The sequence below is a fragment of the Eubalaena glacialis genome, chromosome 10, assembly GCF_028564815.1.
Source record: "Eubalaena glacialis isolate mEubGla1 chromosome 10, mEubGla1.1.hap2.+ XY, whole genome shotgun sequence".
Classification (NCBI taxonomy): domain Eukaryota; kingdom Metazoa; phylum Chordata; class Mammalia; order Artiodactyla; family Balaenidae; genus Eubalaena; species Eubalaena glacialis.
In genome coordinates this window covers 4398020-4422386 of record NC_083725.1, presented here as the reverse complement: position 1 = coordinate 4422386, position 24367 = coordinate 4398020, and the positions used below count along the sequence as shown (strand labels likewise).

At 41.3% G+C, this 24367-nt stretch overlaps 2 protein-coding genes across 6 annotated transcripts in view; one reads left to right on the top strand and one right to left on the bottom strand.

Moving 5' to 3' along the window:
- PRDM10 (PR/SET domain 10) overlaps positions 1 to 12962 on the bottom strand; it is a 125048-nt gene extending 112086 nt beyond the window's left edge. Inside the window, exon 1 of the mRNA XM_061202300.1 lies at positions 12646 to 12962. The gene's annotated coding sequence lies outside the window, so the exon portion shown is untranslated. The remainder of the gene's footprint in view (positions 1 to 12645) is intronic.
- Positions 12963 to 17123: 4161 nt separating this feature from the next.
- Positions 17124 to 24367, top strand: part of APLP2 (amyloid beta precursor like protein 2) — a 69587-nt gene continuing 62343 nt past the window's right edge. For 4 of the 5 annotated variants that reach the window (XM_061203027.1, XM_061203026.1, XM_061203024.1 and 1 more), the window contains exon 1: positions 17124 to 17330. In XM_061203027.1, the coding sequence (XP_061059010.1) occupies positions 17226 to 17330 (105 nt within the window). In that variant the 5' untranslated portion in view covers positions 17124 to 17225. The remainder of the gene's footprint in view (positions 17331 to 24367) is intronic. The other variant, XM_061203025.1, reaches the window with a different exon arrangement.

Genomic DNA, 24367 nt, shown 5'->3' with positions numbered 1-24367 from the left:
TAAGTCTGTGAATCTTTTCCTGAATTGCTAGGCAAATATTAGCCCTGTGTGCTGTTGCCACTGTCATCTCTTCAGCTCACTAGAGGCTAGTCATCACTCCCAGCTCCCTGCCTTTGCCTCTTCTGTAGCAATAATGAGCTCGGAAAGAGACTCTGAGAGGCCTCCTTGATTTTATTTATATATTTCATTTTTTATTTTTTTAACACCTTTATTGGAGTATAATTGCTTTACAATGGTGTGTTAGTTTCTGCTTTATAACAAAGTGAATCAGCTATACATGTATATATCCCCATATCTCTTCCCTCTTGCATCTCCCTCCCTCCCACCCTCCCTATCCTACCCGGCCTCCTTGATTTTAATCAGCCACACAGAGTAACTCATTACAAACAATCTCACTTCATGTTGTGCATATTTTTCAGGGCGATGCTCAGACCCCCTGTCTAAGTATAGTCACATGCTTACGGAAAACACATATTCCCAGGCTCCACCTAAGACCCAATTACTCAGAATCTTGGGAGAGGTGTCAGGAATGTGCATTCTAATCAGCTCTCTTCCATGATTCTTCCACTAAAAGGAAAGATTGAATGGATGGAAGATAAGGGTTTCTATGCCTTTTTCTATAAAGAAACAAGATGAGTCAGAAATTCAGCTAAATCTCTGAACTAGAACAAAAAAAATTAATAATTGAGAAATAACTCTGGGCAAAAAGCAGAAGAATTTAAAGCTGTAAGTACTTCCAAGGAGTCCAGGGACTTGGCAAGCCCTTGGCCATCGTCTTTCCCTCATTTTTCAAGCCAGTTCCAGTTTCAGATATCCTGTCATGTTGGTTGAGACCACCAGCAAGTGGTCACTTCTCTTTATTTCCATTTCTCATTTGTAAAATGAGAAATAGAAATTTCTGTCTTGTACACCACATAATGTTTTTGTAACGATGGATCCAATGGGATAACATATGTGAAAGCAGTTTGCAAACTACAAAGTGCTTTACAAACATTATGAGGTCCAGGGAATAGAGAACTGTATTATTCTTTCATTGACTAATTGTTCGTCATTTTGGAAAAAAAATCAGTTACTAATTCAATCTTCTCTTCTGTGAATTAGGGCCATGTCTTTGCATCATGAGTGAACTGTATTATGGCACAATCAATTCATTCATTGTTTGTCTTTGCAATTAAGTTAACATGTGGTAATTTACACTGATTATGGAGCTACTCAGATAAGGTGCGTTACTTAGGGCTCTTCGTAAATGTAGACAAAATTTAAATCCTCATCTCTCTCACCAGTCTTCATTTTGTATCTTTTCTTCTTTGCCGTTCATTTAAAGTTATCTATTTAGTTTTAAAGTAAGTAATACATATGTAAGAATCAAAATTCAAAAGGTATAAGTCCTTTACACATACATCTCACATCCATCTAATTTTTGCTTACCCTTGGAAAGCAATTACTGTCATTGTTTTTTTTTTCTTTTTAATTTTATTGAAGTATAGTTGATTTATGTTGTGTTAATTTCTGCTGTACAGCAATGTAACTCAGTTATACATATATATTTATTCTTTTTCATATTCTTTTCCATTATGGTTTATCACAGCATATTGAATACAGTTCCCTGTGCTATACAGTAGGACCTTGTTGTTTATCCATCCTGTATATAATAGTTTGCATCTGCTAATCCCAAACTCCCTGTCACTGATTTCTTGTATACACTTCCAGAGATTATTTTTATGCATACACAAATAGATATAAATATATATCATCTCTCCTTTTACTGTTCAACATGATGACAGCATACTCCACACACTGTTCTGTGCTTTGCTTGCTTCACTTAACAATACATCTTGGAGATCTTTCCCTAACACAAAATAGTTTCCTCAATCTTTTTTACATCTACAGTAAATTTCATTGTATAGCTGAGCTATAATTCATCTACCCCGTCTCATAATGATGAACTTTTAGGTAGATTCCAATCTTTTGTCATAAATAATGCTATGGTGAATACATTTGAACATTCATTATTTTCCATTTGCGTGAGTATTTCTGGAAGCTGAATTCCATATGCCTTCTTTTCTAGCCTCTGAATGTTTTGGTTGACTTTCTGGGACTCTTCCCAAGTTGTGCACAACCTTCTTCAATTAGGAAAACCAAAATTGAACACAATAAGAATAATCTTCCTAGTGCTGAATATAGCAAGATTGCTTTTCTCTCTTTTGTTCTTGCAAATCAGATCTGCCACAATTGTAAGCCAGTTTTTAAAAATGGCCTAACAACTGTTCGAAAAAATTGTTTATTAAAAATAATGACTAACATTGCTGAAGAATATTAAATATCTAAGCACCGTGATTTCCAGTTATTTGACTATTTGTCTTTACATGTTTTCTTCCTATTTAACACATGTTCTTTGTTTTGGTTTCTATCTTAATGGAAGGGTTTGTTAAGGTCAAGGCTGCTCAAGACACAACAATGAAAGCAATTAAGAACAAGGTGTAGAATGGGAAAATAATATTTTAACTGTCAAGTATGTGTTGTGGTTAACTGCTCTGATTTAAAATATTTCATCTCATCTGATCATATGCCTTAGCTTTAGAATATATAATCACCACACAAATATAGAACATCTTTGGACCAGGAATTTGGTAACTATAGCCTGTTAATGTTTCAGGTGTCAGCAATGGCTTAAGAATTTCCAGTTTTCTTTATTGTTGCTCAATGCTCAATGGTTCAAAGTGGCTTAGTAGCAGGCAGAATAGCCACTAACTCTAAGGAAGTTTTGAGGTATTTACTAAGCATACAGAAGCCAAATGGCACTGTATTCATTTTTGATAAGAAGTGGAACTTAAATAATGGAAAGCCACAAACAATCCCCAAAGTTCACTTTAATTAATTGCCTCACCACGATTTTCTGTCTCACTTTTTTTTCTTTTCTTTCCTCACTCCCTAATCTCCTTTTGCCAGAATTTCTCAAGAGCGGTAAAATTGACTTCAAAAAAATGTCCTTGCATTTCCTCAAAGGAATGGCACAAAAGGGGGTTAGCAGGTTGAGGAACTAAGAGGTCACAGATAACACAAAAAGTAGATGATGGTTGAGAGTTGACTTTGATTTTCATCAATCACCTCTGAACTCAAATTAGAATTGACTTATAGCTGAGTGATAGAAAACAGCCGAACACAGGATTGAACAGCCCAAATTTCTTTTTAAAGAACTAAGCAAAATGGCATGATGAAGAATGAGAAAGCCATTCTTTACCTTTTCTCAAAGGTGAGAATCCTGAGGCCGATTTGCACCCTTTGTCACTGTAAATTCAACCTCATAGATCCTGAAAGCTTCAACATTAATCTATCTAGGGCAGAAACCAAGAGTAAAAGAGAAAATAAACAACCATTACAAGAATAACTTCGCTTGCAAGGATAGGTTATTCCCCCTTACATCAGTCTTTACAACTTGAAACTGTTACAAACTTTCTCTTTGATGATGTTAACTCAATCCTGTGATGTTCAAGTATCACTTATCCTCACCAAATATGGCAGTTGATACGTTTGCCTTATCATTTATCTTGACTGTTCTCTGAGCACTTCAGTGTAAATAATTTCTATCAGATCTGAAAGGTTGCATCCATAGTCAAATCTCAATGATTTGAGTAACAGTTATGCATTTTAAATTACTTATATCAAGTATTCAATTCCGTCTGCCTCTCACAGGCTCTTCATTTACGGGCAACCTCTTATTCTTCAGTTTCACCCTTAGATATATTTTTTTCGTATGCATCTCAAAGGAAAATCTTTTTTTCTCACCTAACCACAATACCACTGTCACATCTAACAAATTTAACAAAACTTCTCAAAGTGAGTCTTGATTTCATAATATTTTACCATGGCTGTGTAATTTAGTGTGTGAATACCAGCCAAGTACAGGTGATACAACCCTGGTTTTCTCAAAAGATCTGTAAAGCTGGTTGTTCCAAGATGAGCTACAGCTGAGGCCACGATGGCGGGTTAGTCACCACACGGCGCCTCGTCTGGTCTGCAACCCATTCCCAAAAAAGGAGCGAGACCTAGAGAGACCTACTGGAGTATATCTGGAAACAACTCAAGTCTTCAGCGGCCTCCATCTTGTAAAATGTAACGAGGGATTTAAAAGCTGATTTAGACTATGTTTTTGGACTGCTGGACGCTGAACCCTTTTTATCTCCAAATAGTACAGAGATCATCAAAAGTCCCTGTAGGGCAGGCATCCAGGAGCTGTTTTGAATGCAGCTGACTGTGCTTTTAAGGAGGTGTGCCAGCAAATGTGATCAGGAACAACTTCTCATAAAAAGTCAGTAGAGACAGAGCCACATAAAGACATGTCCAGAATTTGGATACCAGGTCACCTTTTGAGAATAAAACTACTGAGCGCACATACTTATTTCAAGTAGACATTTGCAGAAGGACTAGTGCTGTGGGTGAAAACATTGGAAACAACTCATTTCCAACAAGTGGACAGTTAAATATTTGGTGGCATTTGAGCAGTATGAGTCTAGTCTAGTATTTAAGACAGACAGTTCTGGAAAGAGGCAGACATGAGTTGCAATCCTGTTGTTTCCATCTATTTTCTATGTAACCCGGAACAAATTATCTAGTCTCTCTAAGCCTCAGAGAGTTGTTGTGAGTACTAAACTAAAAGTTAAATGCAGTAATTTTCAGTTTCTCATATACCTTGACGTTGGAAAGGAGGTTCTCCAAGCAGTTAGCATGAGTGACCTGGTCCCCTGAAAATAGTAATGCCACTGTCAATTGATGTATTATCTTCTAGTTCTACATGGCAGTCTCTCTCTCTCTCTTTTTTTAAATTTTGGCCACACCGCACGGCACGTGGGATCCTAGTTCCCTCCCACTCAAGGATCCAATCTGTGCCCCCCCCCCAGTGAAAGTGTGGAGTCTTAACCCCTGGACCACCAGGGAAGTCCCTAGCAATCTCTTTTGAGTTTGGTTACCTAAAGATAGTACTTGAAGGGTTCTAATAAAATTTCTGACCTGCAAAACAGTGGACTACCATATGGGCCAGGAATTCTACTTTTTTTTTTTTTTTTTAAATAAACAAGGTGGGTTTTTTTTGTTTTTAATAAATTTATTTATTTATTTTTGGCTGCGTTGGGTCTTCGTTGCTGCACGTGGGGGCTTTCTGTAGTTGCGGCAAGCGGGGGCTACTCTTTGTTGCGGTGCGCGGGCTTCTCATTGCGGTGGCTTCTCTTGTTGTGGAGCATGGGCTCTAGGTGCACAGGTTTCAGTAGTTGTGGCACGTGGGCTCAGTAGTTGTGGCTCACGGGCTCTAGAACATAGGCTCAGTAGTTGAAGCACACGGGCTTAGTTGCTCCGTGGCATGTGGGATCTTCCTGGACCAGGGCATGAACATGTTTCCCCTGCATTGGCAGGCGGATTCTTAACCACTACGCCACCAGGGAAGCCCAGAAATTCTACTTTTAAGTATATACCCAAGAGAAATAAAAACATAGGTCCACACAAAAACTTGTGCACAAATATCCATAAAAGTATTATTCATAATAGTCTAAAAGTGGAAACAACTTAACTATCTATCAACTGATGAACGAATAATTGAAATGTGGTCTATCCATATAATGGAATATTATCTGGCACTAGGAAGAAATGAAGCACTGATACATGCTGCAACATGGTTAGCTTAAGCTTGAAAACATGATGCTTAGAGAAAGAAGCCAGTCACAAAAGACCACATATTTTATTTTATTTTTTAAAAATTTTATTGAAATATAGTTGATTTACAATGTTGTGTTAATTTCTGCTGTACAGCAAAGTGATTCAGATATATATATATATATATATATATATATATATATATATACACACACATTCTTTTCCATATTCTTTTCCATTATAGTTTATCACAGGATATTGAATATAGTTCCCTGTGCTATATGGTAGGACCTTGTTGTTTATCCATCCTATAAATAATAGTTTGCATCTGTTAATGCCGAACTCCCAGTCCAACCCTCCCCTCCCCCCCTCCCGCTTGGCAACCACAAGTCTGATCTCTATGTCTGTGAGTCTGTTTCTGTTTCGTAGATATGTTCATTTGTGTCGTATTTTAGATTCCACATATAAGTGATATCACATGGTATTTGTAAAAGACCACATATTTTATGATTCCATTTACACGAAATGTCTAGAAAAGGCAAATCTATAGATACAGAAAGTAAACCAGTGGTTGCCTAAGGCTGGGAGGAGGAAGCGGGGGCAGGAAACAGGGAGTGACTACTAATGGGTACAGTGATCCTTTTGGGTATAATGAAAATGCTCTAAAATTGATTATGGTGATAAGTGCACAATTCTGTGAATTTTCTAAAAACTATTGAATTGTACACTTTAAATGGGCACATTGAATGGTATGTGAACTACAACTCAAAGCTTTTATATAAAAAACAGAACAAAACAACAACAAACAAAAAACCAGAAATAGACCTTGGGGTCCCACCAAGCACCTCTTACCCTGTGAGGCTCCGCCGAAGAAGCTGCCTGGGCTCACTCTCTGACATTTCTTAATTGAAACAACACGCAAATATTGTCAATATAAGACAAAGAAAAAATCATGGCATATAGCTTGTTCTACATCTTACCTTCAATTCAGAGGGTTTTCAGGTGATTTAAAGCTGAGGGGTTTCATAGACTACTTTATCAACATCTATTCAATGATGCACAGAATAACAAATAGAGAACCAAAATAAGGATCCCAGGAAGGACAGCTGGGAAGGAGGAAAGATGAAATTTGTAGCTAACTTGGCAGTAAGATCCAACCTAAACTGAATGTTGAGAAATAAAGTAATCGATATTGTCTATTTCCTACTCAGTATCCTTCCCCCTATTTTCCCTTCCTATGTGATTTTCATTCTGTTAACACCCCTCCCCCATCTCCCCCCACTTCCAATTCCTTGGCCGTCCTGGTTGACTTAAGACACTCAGCACATTTTATTTTTGCCCCTCTTCCCACCCCACACCCCAGTTATTGAGTCAGGAGTGGGTATGTGACCTAAGTTGTCCGACCAGAGAATCTCAGGACTCTTCGTTTGGAAGCCTGAGGCAGAAGCTGTCTTTTCTCCTGGACAATTTCCTGAGCAGATGTAGCACAGGATCAAAAACTATCACAGACGCCTCACTGTTAGCCTGTGGATGAAGCTGACAGACGAGGAGGACCAGGAGAATCACAGAGACGTGAGCTGCAGTCCGGATTGGAACCATGCCTCATCTCTACGTTTTCACCTCTAGATTTTTCCAGTTACATAAGCCAATAAATACTATTTTTGTTTAAGCTGTATTAAGTAGACATTTCTATTATTTACAGCCAAAAACATAAAAATGGGATAATTCTAATAAATTCTAAACTCATGCCTAAACTTAATATTTATTAAGATGCTTAGAACAATGCCTGGCATGTAGTAAGTGCTATGTAAGTGTTAGTTATAGTTATTATTATTGACAGAAGTCTTAGTATTATAAAACAAAGAAAATAATAATGACTAACCTATCTACTTAACAAAACATTGTTAATAAGACAATGGAAAACAAAAGAAAAGGGCATCATTCCTCCCTCCATTGTAAAAGTAATACATATCCATTATACAACATTTGAAAAACACAGAAATATATTAAGAAGAATTTAAAAATCATTTATAATCCCACTCTCTAGAAAAAAGTAATATTTTGGTTCATTTTCTTCCAGTCTATTTTAAATATGTAATTGAAATTATTCTACATATACAACTTTGCATTCTCATCTTTAAAAAATTTACCATATCTCATAAGCATTTTTCCATCATTTATTCTCATTTTGGATTATTTTCCTAGGATGGAGTCCTAGAAATGAATTGTCCTGGAAATGAAAGTGAGACTTGCAGGGTTCTTTTGAACATGAAATGAGATAATGGATACAAGAGACATTCGAAAATGGAAAAGCACTATACAAATATGAGCTACTATTGTAATATCATTAGCTCTTCCCCTAAACTTGCTCCTCCTCCTGAATTCTCTATCTTGCCGAATTGCAGTAGCATGATCACCACCACCATAAACAGCCAGCCACAATTACCTGCTGTCTTGTATCAAGAACTTATCATGTGCATTGAGCTAAACAGGTAAGCACTTTATCCATTATTCCATTTAGTCTTTGTAAGATCCCTGCTAAAAAGGTGATAGTATCCTATTTTGCAAAGAGAATTCCGAGCTTTGATGGAATTAAATAATTTAAGGTCACACAACCAGAAATTGTACAGCAGGGATTCGAACCCTAAAATTCATCTGTCTAAAGTCCCTGCTTTAACAACTTGCTATCTGCTATTAGGCCCTTTTCCCCAGTGTGCATTTCTTCTGTATCCCACACGTCATTGAGTGGGGCACTTTCGGATCCCTGTGTCACTCTCCTCTGCATTTCTACTTCTTCTGCCCTAGTTTGGGCTCTCATTGTGTCTTCCCTGGATGATTTCAATAGTCTCCTGATCTGATGAATCTGACAAAGTGATCTTCCTAAAATGCAAATCTGACCATCAGTTAGTGGTTCCCCAGATCTGCCAAGAGAAAGTTTAAAATCTTTAGTGAGTATCCTTATTTCTTGTGACCCCTCTTCTCCTGTTGCTCCCCTGTGGTGTCATGCCTCCTTATGCTTCCCTGTCCATACCCAGACCAATGCCTTGGCTAGCCATAGCTGCCTTCTTTGTCCAGGTGACTCCTATCTTTTCAAACTCAGTTAAAGCATCTTCTTTGGGAAGTTTTCCCTGTTATCATCACACTCTTTGACGTTGAACAGACAGCTTTTATTTATTAAGCAACTTGAGAACAAGAAGCCTATCTTGTTTCACTTTATATCCCAAGTAAAGTATTGATTGACACATGGTATGCTGTAGGTGCTGAATAAATATCCACCAAATGAATTTTTATGTGACTTTGGTATTGATATCTCATCAGGAAATGTTAGCGTGTATTAATGAAATGCACGCTGTCCAGAAAAACAACATTATGCTCTATATAGGACGTGAAATATGGTGCTCAGTTTTGGAGTCTACATTTTTAGAGGCTGATTAGTAAATTGGAATTTATAGAGAGGTGTAAAGAAGGTAAGAAGGTCTGGTAACAATGTTGCATGTAAAATGGTTACAGAAATGAGTCTGTTTACATTAAAGAAAAGACTTTGGAGTGGGGGGCAGAATGGGAGATGAGAGCCATCTTCACATACATGATGAAGATTAGCCGAATAAAGACAAAATTTCTTTTTTTTCTTTTCCTTTTTTTTTTTAAATTAATTTTTATTGGAGTATAGTTGCTTTACAATGTTGTGTTAGTTTCTGCTGTACGGCAAAGTGAATCAGCTATACGTATACATATATCCCCTCTTTTTTGGATTTCCTTCCCATTTAGGTCATCACAGAGCACTGAGTTCCCTGTGCTGTACAGAAGGTTCTCATTAGTTATCTATTTTATACATAGTGGTGTATATATGTCAATCCCAATCTACCAATTTATCCCACCCTCCCTTCCCCCCTTGGTATCCATACGTTTGTTCTCTACATGTGTCTCTATTTCTGCTTTGCAAATAAGTTCATCTGTACCATTTTTCTAGATTCCGCATGTAAGTGAAATTATATATTTGTTTTTCTCTTTCTGACTTACTCAATCTGTATGACGGTCTCTAGGTCCATCCACAAGACAAAATTTCTAATCATAGAACTGTGAGTTTCTCCATCCTCTGTTACAGCCATTATGAAAGGACTTCTGTACAGGGTAGAAAAATGCCCCAAATATATTCAAACTCTTTGATTTGGGGCTTCTCAAGCTGAGTAATTTCACATCGGCTTGTCTGAAAAGCAAGTACCATGTAGAAGTCACCAACAATAAGAACTTTTAGTGCAAGCAGTTTCCAGCGCTGAGGTTTTTATCATCATTTTATATTTTCCACACTGAAGGCAGAGGAAATCATTCGAAGAAGCACCAAACAAGAACAGTAAAAAAAATGTGGCATCATTATGGGCAGCTGAGAAAATAGCCATAGCATAGAGGCAGAACAGCCCAAATACAAGGAATGGGATGGCTCCTTTCAAATGAAGACTCAGGAACAACAGGAAATAAAGGAAGGTAAATAGGCAGGGCCACATGTAATAACAACTCCTCCAAAAGTGATTTGCAGCCAGAGGCAGCTTTTCTGCAGAGTTAATTAAGCTCTGCGATCACTCTTTTGCCCTGGGCTCCCCTGAGGCCTCCGCAGAGACTCTGAAAATTTAACGTTTGTCTTTATGAGGACACCCAAAACTGTATAAGTTTTAGACCTTACAGAACTTGTTTGCTTCAAGCCTGTCAACCAGTTGACCAGCAAAACAAAGCGTAGCATATGTGTAGTGTGTTTAAAGTTATTTTTCAAGCACTGTATTTCAGCCACACCTACATACCCAGATTGTAATCAGTTAAACCGATATTATCTTTGAAAACAAAAGATATTTCCATGAAGACTCCAGTGCCAGATTCTTTCTTATGTCTAGACCCTGCTCTGGCATTATCAAATTTGGGTGCCCTGTACTGATTTTAAGTACTTGATATTTTTGTCTATTTGACTTGTTTGAAAACCAGATCCTGTTTTAATTTAGACCAGTAGGAGGTATAAGAAAGTCTTTATAAGTTAAAATATTTAAATCTTAATTACCTACTCATGTGGTGAAGGTGAAAATCATGCAAGGTTAAACCTGTTCTGCTTCTTATAGAGCGTCCCTCTGAGAAGTGATGCCACCTGTTCAACATCAGTGGCAAAGGGAACATGGAAGCCTTCTAAGCAGGAGAGAAATAAGAGACAGCTAGAGAACTTTCTAATTCCTCTTGAGTTACATTTTGTAGAGTGGCTTCTCTGTTTATGAATAGAAGTGTGATTTTACAGAATATCACAAAGCTACCTTAAAATGCAAGCAGAGGGGCTTCCCTGGTGGTGCAGTGGTTGAGAATCTGCCTGCCAATGCAGGGGACAAGGGTTCGAGCCCTGGTCTGGGAGGATCCCACATGCCATGGAGCAACTAGGCCCGTGAGCCACAACTACTGAGCCTGCGCGTCTGGAGCCTGTGCCCCGCAACAAGTGAGGCCACAATAGTGAAAGGCCCGCGCACTGCTTTGAAGAGTGGCCCCCGCACCGCGATGAAGAGTGGCCCCTGCTTGCCGCAACTAGAGAAAGCCCTCGCACGAAACGAAGACCCAATACAGCCAAAAATAAATAAATAAATAAATAAATAAATAATCCTTCCCTCTTAAAAAAAAAAATGGAAGCAGAAAGAATGGTCAGCCATTGATACATTTTCCACGTATCCATGGAGGGACTTATTAGACGAATGTTTTCTGATACCTGCTAGAGAGTTGGTTAGCATGATGTGAGCAGACGACCTTAAGTTTCTGAGTCACACAAACCAAGATTCAATTTCCTTCTCTGCTGGTTACCGGTTTTGGTTGTGGGCAAGTTATTTAACCTCTCTGAGCCTTGGTTTCCTCATCTGCAAAATGAGGATGATGCTCATCTTACAAATCTGAATGGTCTCTCTTGCACTGTCAATTTCTCCCCTTCCCCAGTGGTTTCTTGGGTTTTTTTTGTTTGTTTATTTTTTATTTTGACTGCACTGCCTGGCTTGTGAGATCCCAGTTCCCCATCCAGGGATTGAACCCGGGCCACGGCAGTGAAAGTGCGGAATCTTAACTACTAGACCACCAGGCAACTCCTCTTCCCCCGCACAGTGGCTTCTTATCAATGGCAAACAGCAACAAAAACAACAACAAAACTCTCTACCCGTACCCCACAAGAGCTGCTCCACTAGCTCGCTCTTTCATCAGGAAACATCTTGGAGGATATGACTGTGCTTGTTAGCTCTACCTCACCAGCCACTTAAACCTTTACTTCCTACATGTAGCTTTACAACTTACAAAGAAATGACCAGTGACCAGGTTCTATGATCTCCAAGTTCAGTGATGCTTTCTTAGTCCTCATCCTACTTGGCCTTTTCTAGCTTTTGACTCTATGCTGTGATGATAAACATAGGTTAAACAGAAAAATAATATATCATTCTGGGTTTCTTTCTACCTCTCTTGTTGCTGTCCCCATTGGCTGTCTTATGGTTTTAACCACTTTGGGGTAGGTAAATCCCCAAATTCTAATCCTAGTTCCAAACTCTCTCTGAGCTCTTTCCCAAGTAATGACCGTGTATCTCATGCTGGAGATGTTGTTGGCATTTCGTCAACTCCACTCCCCTATCCCCATTATCTTTTCCCCATTTCTGCCAATGGCATTGTCCTTACCATATTCTCCCAGGCACCATGTTTGGAAACATGAAGTTCCTTTTATTCCTCCTCCTCTTCTCCTCCTTTCCAGTCCCACTGCATCTCTCTTCATTCTGCCCACAATCACTCTTTCCCTGATATCACAATAGGCTCCTAGTTGGCCTCCTTGCCTCTAGACTCTGCTTCATACCTCATATGGCTGTCACACTCAATTTGCCTAAAGCCAACTCTAATTATATCTTTTTTCCAAAGATTTCTATGGCTCCCCAGTATCTTTTAGGTAAACTGACCAACCATCTTACCTTTGCTATTTATTACAAACCCTGTCCTCCAAAGAAATGAAATACTCACATGTTCCCTTACATGCCTTGTGTTTTTCCAACGCCATGCCTTTGCTCGCATTGTTCCTTCCATGCTTTTTGTCCTCTCCTGGACATCCTTTGTATATTCACAGGAACGCTCAGATATAATCTCTTCTATGATACTTGCCTGCTGTCCTCAGCCAGATGTAACCAACTTCTTCCCCCAATTTATTCCTTAAAAAGCACAGACAGTTCTCTTGGGCCGTTTATGACTTTCCACTTAGTAGTATACTTATGCATGCACAAGTTTTATCCTCTCTGCCAGAGTGTAAAGCTCATTTAGTTATGTGTTCCTTCAGCAAATATTTTTTTGAATGTCTATTAAGTGCAACCACTCTGTAGAGATACAGAAGTGAACCAAACATGACTCCTCCCCTCAAGGGACTCATGATGTAATTAAGGAGACAATAAAGAAAATAAATCACTAATGTTTAGTTTACAAACAGTATGTCAGAGGTATGTACAGAATGTTCTGGGGAACACAAAGGAGGTGTATCAGCTCAGCCTTGGAGGAGAAGGGGGAGAGTAGAAAACTTCCATGAGCAGGTGATACTGGAACAAAGTCTTAAGTACTGAGTCAGTCATGGATGGTGTGGTGGGTTTGGGGGTGAGAGGATACATTCTGGGTATGGTATATTTAAAGGCTACCAGTTATAAGCCAAGGCCAAGCTTATAACCAGTTCATATTCATGTCCCATACTACATTGTTCCAACACCTGCATTAGAGCAGGACCATTCCATTATAAAGTATTCACCATTCTGATTTGTGATGAGAAAAAGGCAATGTAGTGAGTTGTCAAAAATTTACATTGTATCCGTCTTTTAAATTGTAAAATGATGACCATTCTTACTTTTTGTTGTTGTTAAATGTTCTTTCTTTAATGAAACAGTGGTGATAACACACAGTTGTGTCAATGTTTTATTTAGAAAACTAAAACACTGGTAATTTTTTTATTTTTTAATTTTTTAATTGACATATAGTTGATTTACGATGTTGTGTTAGTTTCTGCTGTACAGCAAAGTGATTCAGTTATACATATGTATACATTCTTTTTTATGGTTTGTCATAGGCTATTGAATATAGTTCCCTGTGCTATGCAGTAGGACCTTGTTGTTTATCCATTCTATATATAATAGTTTGCATCTGCTAATCCCAAACTCCTAATCCATCCTTCCCCCATCCTCCCTCCCCCTTGGCAACCACAAGTCTGTTGTCTATGTCTGGAAACACTGGTAACTTTAAATGCTACTCCAATTTTAAAAATTTTGTTTTACTGACCCATGATGTTCAAGAATCAAGCGCTCAGAAGTATTAGTGGACTAGAATTCCCTGGACAGCTTTAAAAAAAATGTATATTGAATCCCTTATGTCACCTTAGTCTAGTGATTCAAAATTTCCAAGGTAGGAGCTTAGGAATTTGCCTTTTATAAAACTTCTTAGTTGATTCTGAAAAGCATCCTGATTTGGGAGCAGCTGCTCTACCTGGATTTAACTCACCTGAATAAGTGTCAAATGGATGAGTGGGTGCTGCTCATATAAGGATACATTTAGGGACATAAACTACTTTTTTTCCCCAACAATGAAATGCACACATCTTAAGTGTACGTGAAAGATAACTCTTTTACGAGAAAGTCTGATTCTTAAGAAGAGAGGAGAAACAGGAGGTTATTTTAGGCCTTTTCCTTTTGTGAACAAAGGGTAATGAAGTGAATACATAGTACTCTTCAAATGACTTGGTCACTGATGTGAACATATTTAGGATGAAAAATCATTGTTTGAGAACTGCAAGACTAAGTATGCTCCTGTGAGTGTCACTTAATAAAAAGAGAGTAACATTTTAAAGTCAAGAACGTTGATGAATAGGGCAACAAACTTTTATTAATGATCCTTCAGTGACCTGAAAATGCAAATAAACGTCTTTCAGGACCTATTTTAATTAATTAATTAATTAATTTAAACATATTAAGGTTTTAATTTAATTAAATTAATTTATTTATTTCATGTGGGATCTTAGTTTCCTGACCAGGGATCAAACCCATCCTCCCTGCATTGAAAGCATGGAGTCTTAACCACTGAGCCACCAGGGAAGTCCCCAGGACATAAATAATTTTAGATAGAAAACCCCCAGGTCATTTTTCTACATTTCCTTGCCCTATTCCATGGTATTACAGTTCACCCTTGCATACACAGTCCCAAAAGCATGAATATTGGGGCCACTGCTCCGAACCTGGGGAATTTCACTTGCTTTTCTCTTAGCATTTAGATTCATAGAAATTTAGACGTCCCTGAGTTGAGTCCCTGATTTTGTGGGCAAGGAAACAGGTCCCAGAGGGTCTGTAGGACACATCCACAAGGCTCCACAACAGAATTAGGACTTTCACAGTCACTTGGTACTGTTTCATGCATATTTTCACAGAAAATTGCACTTCATGCTTTTCTCTATTGTACATTCATTCTTCATTGAATCACACAAATTGGGAAAGTAAGACAGGCGTTTAATATTTACACTTGTCAGGGGAGGAAAGATAGTCCACATGATGAAGGGCTTGCCCATAGTTATACAGCTACGCCGGTCAGCTCCGGCTGCCATAACGAAATACCACAGACTGGGTGGTTTAAACAACAGGACTTTCTTTCTGACAATTCTGGAGGCTGCGAAGTCCAAGAGCACGGTGCTGGTCGGCTTGGTTTCCCGATGATGAGGGCTCTCTTCCTGGCCTTCTCTCTGCGTCCTCGTGTGGATGGGGGTGGGTGGATGGTGGAAACAAGCTCTCTGGTCTCTTCTTATAAGGGCACTAATCCCCTCTTGAGGGCCCCCACCCTCATGACCTCATCTAATCCTAATTACCTCCCAAAGGCCCCATCTCCTAATACCATCATATTGGGGGTCAGGGCTTCAACATATGTGAATGTTGGAGAGGATACACTTCAGTCCACAGCAACCGTTGAACTAGGACCAGAACCCAGCAGAACTGGTTTCAGTGATGCTGCACAAACACGTGTTGGGGTGTCCGGGGTGAGGGGCCCTGCAGTATTACATACCCATGCCTTGTCAGTGGCAGGAGAGCTTTGGAAATAACTAGGGGAGCAACTGCCAGAGTGGGGAATAGCGCTCTGGGTATTCAGAAGCAGATGATTTTACCTCCAAGCGAGCAGAGGAAGATGAAAAGGTTTTCAACAGGTAAATATTGGAGCGAGGACAGTGCAGGCATGGGGAGAGCTCTGCAGTGGAAACGGGCCGGCTGTCTCTGGGGAATGGGGTAGAGCCTGTTCAACCACAGGAATGGGCACGTCACGCAGCGGGGCTGGAAAATCCAGCGTTCTCCTCGTTGCTGCACTCTGCGTGTACTCCGTGGACGCTGTGTCTCCCTTTTTACTGTGTCTGTTTCCTGGGGTAGAGACCCTGTTCTTTATTCATCTGGAAACTAGCAAGGACTATGCAGAGGGTGGTCCATAAATCTCGCGGCTATTGAAAGGAAACAAAGCCGGAGGCGCCCCGGCCGCGGCGAGGCCGTGCCAGCTGTGAACCCGGGCAGCAGAATGTTTCCCGACTGAAAGTGGAAACGCAGCGGAGCAAGAAGGCAGAGAGAAGCAGGTCTCTTGCTAGTGATCTTAAACTGGAGAAAAAAAGAAAAATGATCTTTTCCTAAAATACACGAGGAAGGGGACCTGGGCTTTGAGGTCAACGTTGTCCTTGCACTACTGGTCTCCAGTGGGAGGAAGCTATCCCGGGCTCTAGTGGCCACTGGGAAGGAACAGGAAGGATGAGGCCTAATAAACAGAGGTCAAAAGCGTGGAAACACGGCCGAGCGGAGCGGCGAGGAAAGGGCGAAGCCGGCTCCGGGCCGGCAGCGCGCTAGGAAGGGGCGCGCCCTGCGCGGGGTCGAAGCAGAGGAAAGCTGCCTCATGGCAGCCCTTCCTCTGCCCGGGGGGAGGGCCTTCTGCAAACCTGCCTGGACTCGGAACAATTCATCCTGGTTTTTTTTTTAATCCTGTTTTTAATAAAATCATTTTCAGAACCCCAAAGAGGGCGGTACCCAGAGGAATCTGGAAAATACCCCGCAGGGGCAGGGAGTGGGGCGTGTCCGTATCAGGCCGCTGCAGGCGAACAGACGGGCGCATTGCGGGCAGACAACCGTGCACGGTTCCAGAGGCCGAAGCGCGCCCCCGCCCGGGCCGAGCTGCTGGCCCCCACCCAGCCTGCGCACACCCCCGCGTACACCCCCGCGTCTCAGGGCCTCGGGGTCCCGGCGGGGGCGGGGCGTCAGCGGCTGGGGGCGGGGCCGGGCGGGGGTGCGCGGCTGGGGCGGTGGGAGGTGCGGGCCCTTCCGTCCCCTGATTGGATCTGGGCTGAACAAGGGGCGGTGTCTTGCGGCGGTTCTGCGGGCCGGCATTGGGCGCTGGATATGGAGGGCGTGGTTTTGTGAAGTCAGTTCCGGTCGGTGTAAAACCCCCGGGGCGGCGGCGAACGGTCTTCAGATGCTTCTGGGTTGCGGTGGGGTGAGCTTCGGAGTCCGTGTGTGTGTGTGTGAGCTTGAGCGCCGAGCGCTAGAGCGACCCGGCGAGGGATGGCGGCCACCGGGACCGCGGCCGCCGCGGCCACGGGCAAACTCCTGGTCCTGCTGCTGCTCGGGCTCACGGCGCCCGCCGCGGCTCTGGCCGGCTACATTGAGGTGGGCACCGGGCGAGCGCCCGAGCCCTTTCTCCTGCGCCCGCGAGGGAGCGCGGCCTGCGGGCGGGCGGGCCGCGGGGTCCGGGCCGGGCGGGGGGCGCGTTGCGCGGGGCGGTGGGGGTGGTCCGGCGCTGCAGCGGGTCTGGCGCGCCTCCCCCGCCCGCCCCTGCTTGGCGCAGCTCTTAGCGCTGGAGGTCGGGCTGCCTCCGACGCCGCAGAGGCCAAATGAAAGGCATCGGGGTTGCGGGGGGCGGCGGGCCGCCTCGGCCGCCCCAGCCTCCATCCCGCCCGCGGCGGCGTCACATCCTCTGGGGACCCCGCGCGGCCCAGACGCCCACCCCGCCCTCCCCCGGGACCACGCGAGCCTTTGCCGTGCGCCCCGGGGCGGCCCGCAGCCCGAGACCCGGTGCGGCTGGGCTCGCTCCGGGGGCGGCTGTGCAGACCCTGGCCCCGGGCTGGGGCGGGCAGCGCGCTCCCCGCGCGGCGCCGGGGCTTCCCACCGGGGAGCGGCGGATGCGGCCTTTGTTGGCGAGGTGGGCCGAGCCGCGGGGATGCGGGCGTCCCGGCTCGGCGCCGGGGGAGTGCCGCGGTGCGGGGCGAGCGCCTCTTGGGCTGCACCGGAGAAGCTCCACAGCCCGCAGCGGGTGTGCCCTCTCCTTCCTGTGTGCCTCCCGCTCCAGATCCTGCGCGCTGGCATCGGGCCTTCGGGAGGAATTGTTAAATATAGCCGTTTGCCTGAGTCTAATAAACAAGGGGAAACCCCTCTCTGCTACTGGTGTTGCTCCCTTTTGTGGTGGGTTTCAGCGAGCAGGGACGCGGTGGCCGTGAATACGTTGTACAGACTCTTGTCTAATCGTACTTGTTTGGTGTAAGTAGTTTTTCTGCACCTGATAACCCCGTGGCATCTGTGTGCCGGGAGGATGTTCCAGCGCCTGGGCTCCTGGGTGATTCGCTGGGGTCGGGCCGCGGGGTCCGGCGGGGTTGCTGAGGTCCGTGGGTCCTGCAGGGTGGCCTGGACGTGGCCGCTTCACAGAAACCTTTCTGTTCCTGAGGGAGACGTGGGACTTTATTTTTACTTGCCTTCTCGAAATAGTGCTTGAACTGTCGGACTGGAATGTTTCGGGTGTGTAGTTTATTTCCCCCCTTCGCTATTTTAAAAATTACAATGGATTTCTGCGTGGTTGGCTAATTTCAGAAAGAAGTGAGACTGGATTTGATTACCTAGGCATTGACTGAGAAGTTTCTAATAAAAACCCACAGTTAGAACGTGTTCTTCTGCAGAATGTGTAAATATTTCCACGATTAGAATAAATCTAATCAAGAACAAACCTCCGATGGAACGGCTTAAAACGTTTGTATTCATCCTGCTTAAAGCTTTGATTCTTGGGGGGCCGGGGGCGGGGGGAGAAGTTTTAAGTAGAAATAGTTAATGTTTATATATGCATGCTTTTAGATTAGGATTATTTTCGTTTCCACACAGCGGTTAGTTAGATTTATATCTGTGGTCCCCAATAGGGTGTCGCAGGGAAGCAAGCTAGATCATTGGGTTGGGAGGGGAAGGAAGAAGATTTTGTATGGAACATAGAATTTAACTCTTAGGTCAGGATGTCAAAAACCATTGTTCACACTGTTTTACCTCACTTCCCAGAGGTATGAGTAACTTCAGGCACTAGTGAATTCACAAAAAAGGGTCCATCAATTTTAAAGTACATCTTTCAGGTTTAAATGGAATATTAATACTTGATGCCTGCAGAGAAAGAGAAATGAACAATATCAGAATTAGCTGTTGTGGATTAAATTTGATTATTACCCACATCATTGTTCAGTCGGAAAGTCTGGCTAGACAGAAAGTAGGAATTAGACATTTCCCTAAAATGGTTTTTGAATGCTGTGTTATGAAACTTCTCTTCTTTGGAACTGTATTTTTGCCCATACTTGCTAAATTATCTTTCAAATGGTTTTTTCTTTTGTCCAAGAGGCGGAATTTCCTTCGTATGTATATAATTTGATTTAGTTTATTTGCTTTCAGGCAAAGGACTGCCTAAGCCTTGATTTAGATGAGGATGGCCTAAATCAGGATTCGCTTTGGGATGGTCCTTATTGAGATTAGCCAAAAGGATTCTAGCCAAATCCCTGATCAAATTGCTTGGCACAGAATTATTGATTGGCAAATCTTGAGTGTTGCTTGGTGTTGACTGAATTAATCTCTTACACCTGTTTAAAAGAAAAAAAGTCTCTGTACTCAGGGTCACTTCCTCTGTTAAATCTGAGACAAGTTCAGTCGTGGGCCTGCTCCCATGTGGGATTCTCAGACGGTATTTGTGCTGAAATTCTGCACTCTGTACAGTGGACATTGAGGCTTCTGAGAGCCAGTTCATTCCACCACATTTTACAATGAGTGGGCCCTTTGATAGTCAATTTTCAGGAAACTCAACATATGACGTCTGAGGCAGAGGATCAAGAAGCTTTGTGCTGATATTTTTGATTGGTGGTGGAAGGGATGTCACATTATGACCTGGACAGATACCAATGCCTCTGATAGGAACATCAGCCTGTTAACCTCATAACCATGTTAAAATCGTTTGATAAATGTGATGAGCTAAGTTTTGGCAAATCAGGCCCTCCTTTCGCGGGCGTTTGTTTCATCCTCTAAAGCTGGGCTGTCCCACAGTGTAGCCACTTGCAGTGTGGCTACTGTGATTGAGGAATGAACTTTCCATTTTATTTAATTTTAGCTAATTTATATTCAAAAACACTCTATTCGGTGATTGGAAAACATTTAACTGTGTTTGAAACAACTTGGTATATGAGTCTGCTTTTTAAGCTATTTGATACATTTTATGAAATCTAAATGCAGATCCAGTATTTCTTGTGAAAATTTAGCATCTGAATTGAGGTGTACTGTAGGTGTAAAATGCACACCAAATTTTGAAGACTTAGTATGAAAAAACTTGTAAAATAACTCATTTATAATTTTCATATTGATTGTGTTGAAATGATAATATTTTACACATTGGCTAAGTAAAATATATTAAAATTAGTTTCACCTGTTTCTTCTAATTTTAATGTGTCTTCTAGAAAATACAACATATGTAACTCATATCTACTGGACAATGCTAATTTAATTTCTTGCTTAAGGTTGGTGCTGCTGTGAGTGTTTTTATGAGCACAATTTTTAAATATGTTGCTATTTTTTCCCCCAATAAAGTCTTGCTTAAAGTTGGTCCAGATGATCTTAAGAACAATTTTGAATATTTTTCTGTTACTTTTTTCAATTAGAATTTTTATTTAGAAATAATTTCAAGCTTACAAAAAATTATAAAAATTGTACGAACAGCTCTTATACCCTTTACCCAGATTCATCAATTTAACATTTCTCCTATTCAGCATTTGCTTTTTCATTCATTTTGTTACTACGTATTTTTTGCTGAACTGTTTTGAGAGCAGATTGCATACATCATGTCCCTCTACCCCTGAAAACTTCAGTGAGTATTTCCTAAGAACCAAGGAAGTTGTCCTACATAAGCTTAGTACAGTTATCAGCTTAAAGAAATTTAACTTTGATACAATACTTTGATCAAGTCTGCTGTCTGTATTCCATTTTGCCAGTTGAACCAATAATGTCCTTCACAGCATTTGAAAACATGCTTTTTTTGTTGTTGTTGTTAAAGAGCTTTAGAATTCTTGGCAATAATATGTGAAGGGTTAATTTTTTTCCAAATTTAAAAATCATATTTTTAACTTATCTGATATTGTTTCAACTCTGGAAAATCAAAACTTAAAAACCTTTCAAGATTCCTTAATTATATTACTCTTACTGAATTCTTGGGCTTTTGCATTTTCTTTTTAAAATAACAAGAAAAATTATATAGGGAGTGCATATTCATTGTAAAAATTTAAAATGCATTTGAACAATAAGAAATGAAAAATAATCTGAGATTGTGTTGTCCAGGGAAATCTCACTGTAAACGTTTTGGTGTGATGTGTATCCTCCTAGAGCTCTCAGATACATACATTTTATCAAAGTGACACATAAATTGCGTATTGAAGCTGGTACCTAACAATTAGTATTTTGAATTGTTCTAAAATGAACTGCTGAAAGAAAATAGTTTTCTGTGTGATAAAAAGTAGGGATAAATTTTTGTACAGTAACTGTAAAGTCTGTGGAGGGAGGCCATTTGAGAATTCGAAATCGCCCATAATCCAATTTTCATGAGTTGTTTTTTTAGTGAGATAAACTAGATTACCTTGACTCTTAATTAAATTTCGTATAGTGTACCTTGATTTATGTCCTAGGATGGAAAGTGAACCATGTAGGCGCATTCAAATAGAAACAAGTTCCAGTCCTTTGTATCAAGTACAACTAATAACTAACTACTTTATTGCTGAGAGAAATTTTCTTACATAAGCATCATGAAGGCTTTTTTTAATGAAACTTTTTGAAACATAACTATAATCTGTTTTTAAAATACAACTTTTCATTTGTTATTCATCCCACTGGTGTTTGTTGAACACTGCTACCAGGTTCTGTGTTAGATGCTAAACAGTGCAGTAATAAAAGCAACTATGCGTAGGGCCTTTTCCCTCTGCAGTGCACTTGCATGATGTGATTTCCAGGCCCTACCCCCAGAGATTCTCATTGAGGATATCTGGGATTCTCATTGTCACAGGCTCCCCAGGGGATTTTTATGTGCAGGTAGAGAAAAACAAACTCCAGCAAACAAAAAGCCAACAGAACTCATTTGGGGACATTATCTTATGTAAGTCCCCAAAAGTCTGGTGAAGTAGGTATTCATATCCATACCTAAAACGGGAGTCAGGTGAGGCCGAGGGTTCAAGGCAGTGCAGCAGGGCCAGGGTGAAAATTGGTCTGTCTTATTCTGAGTCTGTCGCTCGCTCTTTCTTCTATATCAGGGTGTTTTGGTTGCAGATTTCTTTTTACTCCGGTCTACCTGTTTTCTCCACTATCAAAAAACCTGATGTGAATATTTTTTTAAAAGAAGCTAATTTCATAGATGTTGTAATATTATCATGAATCAATATATGCCGAACTGCTAACAGTGGTTATCTTTGAAGGATGTAATTACAGGGGACTTTGCCTTTTTACATTTTCCATAGGTTTTTAAAAAACGTCTAATGCTTTTTAATATAATACGCAAGTTCTCTCTCTCTTTTTTTTTTAAGAGTGGTAAGCTTGTTTTATCTTTGTATTCTGATAAAAAATTTTAAGGAAAGAAACGGTGACCACTTGTGGGGAATCTTACCAAAATCAGTGTATGGGATTCTTTGGAAGAGAAAAGGTTACTGGCACCAGATCTATGATCATTGGCCAAGTTGATAGACAAACTATTAGGAAGAGGCTGACACAGTAACCAATATGACTGGAATAAGATTGTGGTCCAGAAAAAAGTCAGTCAGCATTTGGAGTGGGGCACCTGTGGTGTGGGTTAATCGAATAGCTCAGCACAACCTTTCTACTTTGCCTTCCTCAGCCTCACGCCTCCTGTGGCTGCAGAATGGCTGTTGCAGTTTCAGAGCACGTGCTTCGATTTGATAACATCCAGGGGATTGTGGGGCTTTCTCAGAGCGCATCAGCACACGACCCCTCAAGTCTTACTGTACAAAATTATATCAGGTGCTTCCAGCCACACCAGTCATGGGTGGGGAGGGGATGGTGGCGCTGTGATAGGCTTAGACTGCACACTGGGTTCTGTTGGAAAAGAGGGCTGTGGATGTTGGGTAGATAGCAACCCAACATCTGCTACCAGGGCATTATCTGTTTGGGAGGTTATATAGCTAGGCTGGCTGGAAAGAAAAAGAATGAATTTATTCTTACCTAAATGATCTGTGAGTTAAAGGTTTGCTGGTGAAATTGAGACCTCAAAGGAACCTCTCAGGTGATTTATCAGGATCTCAGCACGTCCTTTTGAGGGATATTGCCATCCAGAACAGAAAGGCAAGAATGGAGAAGTATGTGAAAATTTGTAAGGGAGGTAATTAGCCTAGAGAAGAAGAAAACATGGGATTTAGTGTTGGTGAAGAATGTAAGCATTGTCAAATTTTTATATATTGGCTCTGGAAGGCTAAATAAATGACTTACCTAGGCTGAAGCAGAATTTTTACCTGGAGAAATGAGCCAGAAGAGTGTGAAGAGTATAGGACCCTTTAATTATGAATATGACCAACATAGTATAGTAAATATATAAAAGATACTCATATCCACCACCCAGTTTTGTTAAATTTTAGCACTTTCTGTATTTGCTTTAGCCTGGTTTTTTTTTTTTAAAAGAACTAAAACATCAGTAGAGAAATAAAACATTGTTAGGCCTCCTTTGAACTTTCCCCCATCCCATTAACCTTCCTTTCCAGAAGTAACTCTTACCTTGAGTTGGGAATTCAGCATTCCCACTCATGTTTTCATGTTGAGAGAGACCCCCTTCATCTCTCTGGATTCCGAAGAAACTTATCCAGGCTCTTAGAGTTGTAATAAATATTTATCAGTGCAGAGTGCTAATTGTTCGAGCATATTAGGATGATTTTAGAAGGTAACGATGCTAAGATATTTGAACTGAAAGTAAGGGTAGCCCTGTGCTCATGAAGGTGCCGGGCACTCAAGGCAACATTGCAGCCCTCTCCACCCACGTCTGAAGCCTGGAATATTTTTGAGCTTTTATAAATTTAAATACACAAAGGAAAAAAAGTTATACCTCAGTGTATTTTCCTAAAACATACTTGTGTGACCACTGCCAAGGTCAAGAAATAGAACATTCCCGTCCCCCACTTCCCCCTCCCCCTCCCTCAACTATTATCCCGACTTCTATGGTGGTGATGTCTTGCTGTACTTTTGTATAGTTTTACCACCCAAGCATTCATCCCTAAACACTGTAGTTTAGTTTTTCCTGTTTTCTCGCTTTATATAAATGGAGTCTCTCAGTATATATTGAGTATCTGGCTTCTTTCACTGAACATGTTTTTGAGGGTCATTTGGATTGACGAGCATAGCTGTGGTTCACTTGTTTCCACAGCTGTATAGTATTC